Here is a 13,145-nt window from a genome sequence, read left to right on the forward strand (position 1 = left end):
ATCCCTTTTCATTAATGGCTGACAGTTGGCACTGCTCCCAGGCTTAACCAGAGGTATTACAATCTGAACACAACAAAGATTTAAGTATTTTTGGGTACTTTTTTTTTTCTACTCAAAATTCAAAACAGTAAAAACTGACATGAAAAATGGATGCTTAGGGTAATCCCCACAGCTGTTACAAGAGCACAGCTGATTGTCTGCTGAAAGCTGGAGCTAGTCAGCTGGAAAACTGCCAGTTTTCCTCAGTTAACAAAGGACCATACACCCTTCCAGGCGGGTCAATGAAACCTTCAGCTCAAAAATCAACTGAGCAAGATAAAAAGCATTAAGTCCACTTCAAAAAAGAGAGAATTGCCCTCCTTTCTTGTGGAGTACAAAACTGAGGCAGAGGCTTGGTAAGTACTCATTCTGAATGAGAAATTTGGTCACCTAACTTTCAGAAAATCCTACTCTTGTACTAACTGTGTGAAGTCTTTCAGAATCACCATAATGTTGTGGCACAGCATACATCACTGAAACTCAACAAGAAATTACTCCCTTAAACCACTTCTGAGACTTTACAATCGTGTCTGTAGTACTGCAGTGTCCTCCTTGATCTGCTTTCTATGAAAAGAAGAGAAAGCCCAAATATCTAAACAATTATACATAGCACAGGAGCATGACACAAAAATGATTGTGCAGTCATCTCTCATTTCACCAAGTCAGAAGAAACAGTATCTGCTCAAAGACTGATGCTTGAGAAACAACAGCTGATTTTATGGAGTTAACTTCCCCGGCCTTACAGCTTTCAGGCTCTTCTAGTTCTCACTGCTGGCACTCTTCTCTTCTTCCCATTGACTGCTACTGTTGCTTCCCTAGACCATTTGGGAAGACTGATACCTCCTCAGTCCTCTCCAGGTCTAACACAGACCCTGAGCCAATAAGCTAATGCCCATTTCTATTTTCTGGCTGACCAAAAGCAGAAGCCAATCCTTACTGTCTCCTGCACAGTTCTGAATATCAACAATTTCAGCTTTCATTTCGTTTGGAAGTCAAGTGGTTTCCATGATTTCAGCAAGCCAGAATTTCATCCCTAAACCTTCAATGTTCCAGAGGCAGAAAACAAAAAACACTGCTCCACTGTCTTTTCCCCATCTGTATCAAATGCCACACTCACCTGATAAATATCCACTCATACTTTTATCCAGGCTGTTAAATTTCTGTCTGTATTTTAATCTGGAGGCCTGAGGAACTGCCCAGTCTGAGGATGTAATCTTTGGTGAATTCCCAACTAGTGAAGCACTGGAGGAAGAATTTGAACTGTAATAATGTTTCAAAAAAAAGAAAGAGAGAAGACCTCTAAGTTACTTGGCTTAAAAAGCAGGCATTGGTACAAAAGATATATAGCATCTTCTGGTAACAAGAAACAACTTCTACAAAGTTGTCTCTGCTAACTTGCTATAAATATTTTCATGGCTAACATGAAATCCTACTGTGAAAGTAGGAACTTACACCTAAAGGGAAATTTCTGAGCTCAAGATCCCATTCCCTTAGTATCACGTTATTATTTTATTATTATTATTATTTATATTTTTATAATTTTATTATGCCACATGTTTCACCAGAGGATCATTGTGATAATAGTAGTACAGAAAACCACACGGATACATCTCAACCTTCATAAGAATGTTTAAGGGAACTGTGAATCATTTGGTAGATGTCTACATAACTTTGAAGATGTATGCAAATGGGTAACCAGGAACACCAAAAACACCAAAAAAATCTATCTGATAAAGCTGCTAAAACCGCTATATTCCACCTCTCTCTCTGTTTTGCCATTAGTGACAATGACAGGCTGAATGGAGATTTTCTGGTTCATGCAATTTCTGCAGAACAGCACTGACCAAGTGTTTAGTTATGCCTAAAATGCTTCTACCTTTAAATCCCAGAATTTTTGCACTGTGCCATCTTCGAAGACCAGAAAAAAACAGTCTGGTTTACTTAAGGTAATCCTCCTATTCATCCTACAGGTTGTGTATTGGCAGCAAAAAGGTGCAAGCACTTCTAAGTCACTTTCTGGAACAGAGCTGGGGCTGAAGTGCCCTCTGTGTTGTCTTTTAGAAGACTGTTCCTTCAAAGTCCAATTGTAGAGATAAATCTAGACCCTCACTTAGTCCCTGACAAAGCTCTAACATCAGTGAAATAGAGTTGCTGATGACAAAGATTTATAATCCTCTATTATTCATAAAATAAATCCATAGATAAATATTTATAACAAATACAATTCTTACATGTCTGCTAATTATTTGGTGCTATCCATAATGAATGAGCACATCAATCCATAAACATTCCTTTTACAACCGCTTGCAAGTTTTACCTCTACTTACTAATGCTGTACATTCCCTTCTTTTAGTCTCCACTTTCTCTCCTTTGAGCTCCCCACCTACATTTACTGAAAATATTACTTATTTGCATATATGAAAACAATCTACTTTCAGACCTGGTAGACCATTATTAATGAATGAGACTTTGAAAATACAAGTGTTCCATAATTTTTAGAAGACATACATTTAACATATAACCATTTTAAAATTAACTTTCATACCTGCTAGATCCCAAATCGATTAGTGACTGTGCCTTCTGCATATTAGTACCACCAAACCCTCCTGCCATGGGACCTAAAGAACCAGTATGAGGCAGCGCTGAAACAAACAAACAAAACCAAAAGCTTAAGGCAAACAGGCATGGTTGTTTGAGGCTTTGAGACAAATAAAAAAAGTTAATCAATGTCTTGTTTTAAAGGTTAATTAGTTAAAACTGATATGATGAATGTGAAATTTGGGAAAAATATTATTATTTCAGTCAAAAAAATACTGGACTATACTATACTTACTTGAAGAGAAAGGTATGGACAAAGGCTGCAGAAGGCTGGATGTTCCATTTGGCAATGATGAGGTACTGACAGAAGGCACCAGGGGAGCAGAAATTACCAAAGGAGGAACGGAACTCATTGAGGTCAGAGACATGGGAGCTAATGGTGTGACTGCAGACATAGATGTTGGCATGGACAGATTTGGCATACTACCCATTCCTAGAGTAAAAATCAAACAATTAATGATTTAATACCACAGAGACTTCAGGAAGAAACTGACTCCACTATGGTAGGCATAAACTGCACAAAGCAACCTGCATCCAGAGATACAATAAGCCAAAATAGATGCTCACATAGAATATTTACTTTTTTTTTTTTTTTTAAAAAGCTAAGCAACACAGCTCACAGAGGAAAATAAGGGAAAATATACTGAAGAACATTAATTTAAAAAACAAAATGCATTCTCAAGGTAGCTAGTATTTCACAAAAGGTTTAAGATCTAATGTTCTGTAATTAGAGATATTTACAGAATTACTGTTCTTCAAAAAGCCCATCTGCACCTGCCCCCTGAGATAGAAATATAACAGAACTAAAGTGTTGTGGGAATCCTCTACAAAGATCAGCTCATACTCTTTCTGAACTAAGTCTCTTCCAAATCTCAGCCCTGGGAGAATCTGTATGGGTGAAACGTCCATTTTGAGGGACACGTGCCCAATAATGTATTCCTTAAATCAGTTGTCTGAAGCTAATTAAAACACCTGAATTACTGGCTAACTCTTGTGGAAGAGAACTGGATGCAGATGAAATGATGAAAGGTTAATATTAAGTAATTGTATGCCAACCACAGCTATGTATAAATGCATGCACTTGTATGCAAACACACAAGATTCGGAGTTGGTCAGACATTTTACATCACCTATGTAACTTATATACAAACATTTAATTTCAGTGTACATATACAGAAGCATATGCTGCATTTTGTAACCTAGCTGAAGTCACAGTGTGTATTTATTTATACAAAACAACATGTCAACTAACAGACTCACATTGAAACACAAAACACAGTTAGAAAAAAAATAAAAGTAATTATATCTAATTGATCATATAGTTAGTGAACAATCTAATTCATTTTGAAAAAAGTATTTAAAATAACTTGCACAAAAAACATGGCTTTTGCTAAATTTAACTTAAAAAGGAAAAAAAAAGTAATAAGTATAATTTGGTGAATGAGTAGGAGGGAGATAAAAAAAGCCTTCAGTATAAGAGAACACTGCAAGTCAGATGGGAGGTGTGAATGACCTTCTTGAACCTCAGGTCAACATTCAATAAAAGCTTTTATTAAATATCTTCGAAGATATTTCGAAGATAGCAAAAATATATACAATTTGCTCTGTCTCAAGAAAGAGGCTTTGTGAATTTCCTACATCACCATAGTCATGGTGGTTGGTTTGTTGTTGTTTTCTTTGGTTTGTTTTTAACCAATTGCTTCAACTATTGGTCAGATTAATGATACTTATACTTGACTGCAGATCAACCATGTATTTTCTTTCTGAACACTAAGTAATTACATATAAATAAGTACCAAAGCGAGCTGACATTAGCGGTGAAAGTACAGGAGATTGTTTCATGACAGGAGGGAGAACCATAGGCAAGTGCTGTCCTTGTAATTTCAGCTTGATGAGTTTCATGGCTATAGAGAACTCCTGTTGATCCATTTTTCCATCCTTGTTCAGATCTGACAGCGCCCTTTGGAGAAAGAAAAAAAAAAAAAGCCCACAAGGGAGAAATGTAAATTAAAGGTTTTCATTTAATGAGAAGCTTTTCTATCTGTTTTATTTACTGTTTTTATCTAAGAAAACAACAAACATTGCAGCCATTTCTGTATTTTCTGCTTTCGTTAACAATGAAACCCTGAAAAGTTTGCATAATTTCAAAGCATAATGTTTGTCTAACTACATTAAATGACTTCTACCAAGTTCAGTTTTAAAGTTACTGTGTATGAAATACTTGGCACTTGAGAAAGTAAAAAGATATTTGGAAAAGCAGTAGTCTCCTGCCTGGAGTCCTCTGTTCACTTGTTGCTACAGATAAACCTCAGCTATGCTTCCTTCTATGCTACTAGCAAAATCAATGCAAAAACTTCCTTACCACTCTTTTCATGCACATTAAGTCTCAGATGAAGAAACTAGCTTAGCATTATTTCAAAATACATGTTTTCTTTAATATTTTCCATAGGTGAATTCGTCTTAATTATTATGGCCCTCCACTCTGTGACTTTTAGCATGTGCATGTACTGATAACAATGAAGTGCTTTGAAGCAAACGCAGCATTCTTTGTAACTCCTCAGTCTTCACCATAAAATTTCTGTTTTAAGCCTTGTAACTACATGCTGCAAAAAGCAGCACTTTCTGCAGTTCCCGTGTTGTAGTACTGGGTTGATATCTTACAGTGTATTATAACTGACCTTTTCTGTAGCTTCTGATTTTTATCTTTTTTCTAGTTTCAGTATACTTTCCACTCCTAGCTGAGTAGTATGTAATTTTTTCCCACAGCTAATCTTATTGCCATTTTTTAGTGTTTACTGGTATTTTAAATACCATTCATTTCAGTATCTCCAGAAATTCGTTTATCTCTTTATTCCATATTATTATTTATAACATTAAAACGTGGTTTGGCTTTTGCAGCAGTCCAACAGGTGCTTTCCCCTATTAGTGCCTTGCAATTTTGCAGCACCTTTTGCTTCAAGCACTTCTACAGTTTAAAAAGGCAGTGTTCAAGACGGTCTGATTTGAATTAACATGGTAAGAAAGATTTAGAAAGATACTGCTTTTTAATTAAGTGTTGGTACACGAGTTCAATCCTTCCTCTAAATTTAATAAAATTAAAACAACACTCCTTCTTTGACTGCTGAAAGCATCTTATGGACAACGCAACATGCCAGAGATGGTATTTGGAAGCTACATACTTCTTATAAAAAAAATAAAGAATACCTTACCATATGTCAGCAAGGACTGAAGCTGGTAGACCCGATTGCAAAAAAAAGGTACGTGCTTGATCACCTATGACAAACAAGAAAGAAAGAAAGAGACTTTTACACTAGAGACATGGATATTTACTAATACCTTCATTTTCAGGTGATCTCAGCACCCTTTTGAGGGACCAGATCTTCAGAACAAACCACCACAACAGATGCTAAACTTTCCAGTTTCCTACCACCCAACTCCTTCCTCGGTGACAGCAATTACCAAATGTCCTTCTGTTCTGTAATCTTGAGCCTTTGCTCTGAGAAGTGGATTTAAATAGATAAAAAAAAGCTTTAACAGGTCAAAAAACAACAGCTGCCAACAGTTCATCAAATGAAAGATGCAAAGAAATAACATACAGTATAAATGACCGAAAAATTCAGTCCTGACCCAATTACTTTTATAGGAAAGGATGAGCATGCTATTTCTTTCCTTCTCCTTTATCCAATCTAACTTGAGCCAGTACTGCCACTCTAGGAAAAAAAAATGGAAAATATCATGTTCTAAGTAAAATTCTGTTCCATCACAGAAGCATCCAATAATCCAGTATTTCAGGAAGGGAACAGGAACTGTTGTGCACATCCATACTGAATTCCACATCAGTTGGTAGGGATATGATAAAACACAGATAGTGGTGTTTATGCTTATCTGTGAGTGAATTCTACATGCTTAAAGCCAAGACTTCAGGGTATTCTTTCAGAACTTTCTTCTCTTCTATTCATATATAGTATTTCATTTCAAACACTTGCCAAACAAATAATAAAGCCTGCAGACATGCAGGTGACGGCCCTGATGTGGCCTAAAGGTAGTCCCCAGGACTGCATACTTTTCTAGCTGGTGGTAAAATAAACACCAATCTCTCAGTGCTGTTTGCTCAAAAGGAGGAGATGATCCTAGCCAGAAGATGGGCATGTTCCCAACAGACAACTTCTCTCTTTCCTCTGTCTTTTTCAGACCAAAAAGAGGAAAAACAGGGGCACTAGCATTACCAGATAGGTTAGTCAGCAGACAGACAGGCAGAAGTGATCAGGGCTCATCTTTAATACCCCCCCAACCACAAAGAACAATGAATTCTTCATTTCAGTCATCTGTGCCACTGAACTCAAGGCTTTTCTCCATGTTACAAAGTGCAAATTCTGAAGGGCTCAGCAACATGACACAATTATTCCATAGAAGAAAAAGTTGAATTCAACTGGAACTGACAGCAGGCAACTGCAAAATGCCCTGAGCCTGTCCAGAATTTGCTGAAGGCCCAAGGGTTAAAATATTTCAAGCAGTCATTAACAAGGCAGAGTTGTCAGTAACTCTCCCTGCATCCCCCCCATAACAAAGATCTCTAACAGCACAGTGTTCTCTAGCACCATTCAGACAGAAGAGAGCCACTTGTGTTTCTGGTATCACTTGTCACAATAGCTACTAGAAGTGTTTCTTGGCAGCTTCCCATCTCAGCACAGATTTAGCCTGATACTCTGTTTTTTAAAACTAGACAGAATGACAGCGCATAACTGCTGGCTGCAGAAGTGATGGGGTTAATAAGTGAGTGTTTCTGTGCCAGACTTTAGTCCAAAGCTCATAGAAGTTTTGTAATAACCTGTGGCTGTTTGCCTGAAGAGTATGGTTATTAGTCACACAACAAAGGGCTGAAATAGGATGTAGTTTTTAAACAGTTTCACAAAGATACTCTGTGTACACAGCTGTTAATGTGTAATGCAGAATCCCAGACCAACCTGTAATGTAGCCTCCTGTGGGTTTAAGGCTATCAAACTGCTTGTCATGCTTGGTCCGCTCTTCCAAGGTGATGGCCCATATGTTTGGACCTCCTAAAAAACAACAACAAAAAACAAACTGAAGATTTTTACAAATAAAGCACATCATTTGTGAAATCAAAGCTTGGTTTCTCGAGACACAAAATTAGATCTAGACACACCCAGCTCCTACCAGTTTGGCAAGGACATTCTGAAACACAAAAACCTGCTTCCCAGATGTGCAAGTGTGAGCTGAGACAACTCCTCAGCCAGATCGCTTTATGCTCTGCTTTCAAACAAGCTGTCTTGGCTTTCAAAGCTGGTGCAAAGTAGTTTCCTGTTGCTGCTGATTGTTTGCAGTCAGGGCAGGAAGCATGTTGCTCACAGTACTTTGTGTGAACCAAATACTCCCCTGGTTCACCGGTAAACAAATAGGATTCAATGTCACTTACAGGTTCCCATACTGAAGGCTCACATTCCTACAGCTGCCAAAAAGCCTCATGCTTCATCTTGCCGATGTTCTAAAATCAAGAGTGGGACTGCTAATAAAAACATGCTGGTTTTGTATGACAAAGGGGTAACACATTTTTCAATGCTTAAAAGGGAAAAGTATAAAATATTACAGCCTTGAGGTAACCAGGAGAAATTGCAGGGAACAATCTTGTTTACAAAGCTGTGCTGATACACCAGACAGACCCTGGAGTGACTTTCAGAAATGCTCCAAGGTGCTGTAGAAAGGTCAGCACGTTCACCCTTGCAGGAAATGCAGTTTGCCAGTAACAATTGGTTTGGGTTTCAAGTAGGCAGAAGTTTTAATTGGGAAGCTTTTGACAAAATCTCATTTTTCAATCAACGAGTGCAAGAATTATTCCAAATTCTGAATGCAAGCCCCCAAAATAGCATTAAAAGGTTATTTTTAAAATCTCAAACTAATTCTACTCAACATTACCACTTTCAAAGAGCTGTTGCACTGTTCTTCAAAGATATTGCTCAGTGAAAAAACAGCCGTGGAAATAAATAATTCTTTTAAGAAGATATTAACAAGCTGCTTTAAAATGCACGGCACTTCGAAAGAAAGTTACTACAAAGTGCTTCCTGTTTTCTGACACAAACCTCACTTCAAGGCTTTGAACCGACAATATTTCAAGAGCTTTTTTCACTGCTTTCCCCAAAGCAGTAACAAAGCTAGCAGATGGCAAGCTAACATACATGCCAATACACACACATACTGGCAACGTTAAGTCGCCTCTCTGTTTATTCATATATGCAAACACATTTTCCAAAAATACTACCGTCTCCTCTTTACAAGGTCCTGTAAAGATTACCCGTATTTTCAGATCCTTTACACTGCTGCTTCACAGGGAAAGACAAATGGTTAAAAACCAAACAAACAAAACCCAAAAACTTGCTGGAGATAGGAATTGCAAAAAGGCCAGGAGGACATTTGGATATAACCTTTAAGCACCTGAGTTTGGAGTTTTGTTTCTGCGCCAGCAGCAGTTACCCAAGGTCTACAGTGAAACAGCTGTGTGATGTACGAGACATCCCGCTTTGGAGGAAGGAGAATGAAGATGGGATGTGAAAAAGAGCACTGTCAGCTCAACGCTCGCAGGCCTCCTTCTGGCTCTCCACACTTACATGCTGGCCCATCTGTCCAGTGTCTTACCGCTACTGGAATTAAAGATGTCTTAGTCCCAGAGAAAACATACCCCAAAGGACTTTCCAGAGTCTTTCCAAGAAAGGGAAAGGCTTAGAAGGAGGTTTTTGCAGGCTACATGCAGAACTGCACTTCAAGAACCCCACCTTAAATGACAGGAGCCTTCTTTCTTCTAATTAAAGGCACCTAAATAAATCTAGATTAGATTCTGACAATAAATCTAAATAAATCTCTATTAGATGCCTAGAAATTGATGGGTACTGTGAGTATCGCCTTAACACACAAATAAGGACAACTTCCAGCCTATGGCAAAAAATCTTTGGTAAAAATGGCACTTAAATCTTTTAAAATTCCTCGTAAGGGGGTGTCGAGAGGCAGGAGACCTTTTCTCCATTAACACTAGTGACAGGACCCGCGGGAACGGGGTTAAGCTGAGGCAGGGGAAATTTAGGCTGGACGTCAGGAGGGGGTTCTTCACAGAGAGGGTGGTTGCACACTGGAACAGGCTCCCCAGGGAAGTGGTCACTGCACCGAGCCCGTCTGAATTTAAGAAGCGATTGGACTGTGCACTTAGTCACATGGTCTGAACTTTTGGGTAGACCTGTGCAGTGTCAAGAGTTGGACTTGATGATCCTTAAGGGTCCCTTCCAACTCAGGATATTCTATGATTCTATGATTCTGTGATAAAATGTCAGCTCTGAGATACAAATGGAAAGCGCATACTGTGGTTAATCCTTAAGGAATTTATCTGAACAATATGAGCCACTGCTTAACTGCAACTTCAGAAAACCTGACCGATTTTTTTTTATATATGGAAAATAAAATCATAGCACCACCATGATTTTGTTATACAACACCATATTTTAATCAGCCTTTGAAGCAGGTAGCTACAGCACTCCTCACCTTTAGATTATCAATCAGAAGGATTAAGGCTGCCACAATATGTTCACGTGGTCAGTGGCTACAAAGTGCTAAAAACACTGTAAGAATTCATTGACTGTTGTTACTGGCACCACTGTAGTTTATCCAATATATTATATATTACGTATTTCTGTTTAAACTTATTGAAATTCACAGTTTCACGTAAATGTATCACAAAGTATGCAAGAAGATGGCAATCAACCTTGAAACACTTCTAATATACTTCAGCGAAACGTCTCTGCATAAAATCTGGTGACTTTTCCTTCCTCCCCTTCTTCTTTTGCCCCTTAGTTCCCAAATTAAACATCCAGCAGCATTTCTTCAGCACCCATCTCTGTGACAGGTTTCTTCCAAGCCTAAATCTCATTCATAAAAGCTCTGGCTGAGACCGACACTGTTATAGCACCAAGTGTTTATGGCATAATCTTAGTGAGACACTGCAAGCAGCTACTGGCATGTCCAAGTGGTAACCATGGAGTTGTGTTATGAAAAGTGCACAGTGAATGTTTCAGGAAACCAATTCCATATCCAGAAAAGACCAACCTGCTAATAATTTATTTTCAAAGATAAGAATTTCAGATTTTCCCTGTTCCTGCAGACAGACTGGAAATGTTTTCGTAAGTAACTCCACAAAGATATGCTGTCATCTCCTGAGGGGCTTGTAGTAAGAAGAAAATAAAGTAATAAACCTTAAAACTCAAAGCAGAACTCCTCCCATGTACCTGGAATATTCTCCTTGTAAGTAAGTGTATAAAATATGCATACTTTATAAATAGAAATTCAAAGGAAACATGTTCCATTCAGACTACTTTAGCAACATCTCACAAGATCTGTCAACCTTCAATACCTTGAAAGGTAAGATGTTTAAAGGGAGATTATTAGAGCACCTTTTAATTTAGAAGGCTGAATGAAAACATGTACTAAACTTCAAACAGAAATGAGATTTGGGTGCAAGACAGTACCCAAACAAAGTCCTTCCAGAGCCGTGATTCTTTACATGCTAAGAAAAAAAATAAGAGCATGGCACTGAGGGAAGGTGAAAGTGTTGTGAGGGCTTATTTTCAGCTTAACCAGGTGCTCATCCCTCTTTTGATGTTACTATTTGGAGACAAGATTAAGAAAAAAAATTGTCTGTACTGAAAGTGTCATTAAAATTAAGATTCCACAAAGCACCAGGCAAAAATACCACATCAATCTATCTGAAATCAACACGTTGAACAGGGATCACAAGGTCTTGGCAATCCCACAAAATGCCTTGACACCACTCTTCAAAGCAATTACTGTGTTTACTTACAGTACAACTGAGCCCATCACAATAAAGACTTGCCACAGATGATAAAATTAGTTTGAAATTGTGCTCTCCTGTGCAATCACCATCAAAACATGCTACAAACCTCGTGAATGTTGTGGCTATCTCCCAAAGCAGCCACCTGTGGCAAAACTCACCAGTCAGTATTGCTCTCAAGAAAAATAACACTGCCTGATGCACAAACTACCAAGTTTTCTTGGTTACTGAATATCTTGGGACTCACAGCTGAGACAGGTAAGTGGAAGAGTACAACTCCAAGTCGTAAGTACCACGGGCATGTCAAAGTGTGTGCCAATGGGAAGAGCACTCCTTTTCTTGGAAGGACAAGGCTGCAGGAAGAAGCAAACAGAAACCTGCCATCCAAGACACATCACCTAAAAAAGATCTGGCTCAGCTCAATGGTCTTTGCACCAACACTTCAACCCCAGGGCTGACAAACCTCTTGCCAGGAAGCCAGATCTGACCAAAGGGAACAATCAATTTTGCCCAGAGCCTCTGCTGTTCTTCCTTCCTCACAGCCCCAACCCTTACTCACAGCAAGTCATGCATGAATCACAAAACCCAGCTGCAGGCATCTCCTCTGCTCAGATTTTGGTGGGTGAGACACAGGATGGGGGAAGCACACGTCTCCTTGATGGAGCCGTGGCGAACCTTCGGCACTCCAGAAATTTTGAGCTGGCATCAAGAAGTAGGGAACTACACTATTTAAAACAAGTTCAGCACCAGAGATCAAAATACCATTGCCGCTGTAGGCTCTCATGACAGGCTTTGCTGGGGGCAATTAATAGTAAGTTACTACTTCTCTAACTTAAATTTCTTGGAAATTTTCATGAAAGAAATACTTTTCCCAGCTATAGATGGTATAGTTTGGGATGGAAAAAATGCAGTGTCTTTGGCAATAAGGTATCTCCTAAAACCACTTCTTTTTTCCTCCAAAGAGGTTCCCTTGCAATCTCATGCCCTCATACCTGAAACACATCCACTTGAATGAAGCTAACACCATATTTGACTACTCTACTTTTTTAGGAATCAAAACTCAAGAAAGGTTGAACTTGGAGACTTACCTCACACAGATTCTCCCCAAATAAAGTAATTATTGCCTTCACTTTCTTTTCTGTCTCTGAAAACAAGAACATGAAACCACCACAGTCCTATAGAGTATCATTTTTAGATCGATCTCCAATCTCTTCTAGCAGTGGCTAGTACTTCAGAGAAGACTGGATAAACATCAAGACTGACAAGCAGTCTCAAGATTAAACACAGGAAATCCGGACTCAAGGACCAGAAACGTCTCAGCTCATTCCTTATACCAGGCCAGAAAGCCTGGGAGAAACCAACACAGAAATCTCCTTTCCTCCTACTCCACAGCTCGATGACATATTCAAGAATTCGGTTGTGTGGGGATGCTGCCTACATTTAAGGGATCCACAGAACTACAAAGACCATAGACCTTGGTAGGAACAGCTCTAGAAATGCCGTCAGAGCTCTGCATCAGACTGATAATCTTCTAAAGAAAATAAAGGACTTGCTTTGATGGGCTGCCAACACGAAACAAAAACAAATGTGTTTCTTTCCTTAAAACGGTAAGCTGCAAATGAAAAAGAGGGGAGAAACGAAAGTGCAGTCCTAGGAGAGCAGC

At 38.8% G+C, this 13,145-nt stretch overlaps 1 protein-coding gene across 6 annotated transcripts in view; it reads right to left on the reverse strand.

Annotated features, from left to right (window-relative positions):
* ITSN2 (intersectin 2) overlaps nucleotides 1–13,145 on the reverse strand; it is a 78,433-nt gene that overhangs the window by 40,677 nt on the left and 24,611 nt on the right. For all 6 annotated transcript variants that reach the window (XM_084284711.1, XM_084284707.1, XM_084284709.1 and 3 more), the window contains 6 exons: nucleotides 7,602–7,694; nucleotides 5,847–5,910; nucleotides 4,434–4,597; nucleotides 2,873–3,070; nucleotides 2,585–2,681; nucleotides 1,157–1,299 (listed from right to left, as the gene is read on the reverse strand). In XM_084284711.1, the coding sequence (XP_084140837.1) occupies nucleotides 1,157–1,299; nucleotides 2,585–2,681; nucleotides 2,873–3,070; nucleotides 4,434–4,597; nucleotides 5,847–5,910; nucleotides 7,602–7,694 (759 nt within the window). The remainder of the gene's footprint in view (nucleotides 1–1,156; nucleotides 1,300–2,584; nucleotides 2,682–2,872; nucleotides 3,071–4,433; nucleotides 4,598–5,846; nucleotides 5,911–7,601; nucleotides 7,695–13,145) is intronic.

This window comes from Netta rufina (genome assembly GCF_964035555.1).
Source record: "Netta rufina genome assembly, chromosome: 3".
Classification (NCBI taxonomy): domain Eukaryota; kingdom Metazoa; phylum Chordata; class Aves; order Anseriformes; family Anatidae; genus Netta; species Netta rufina.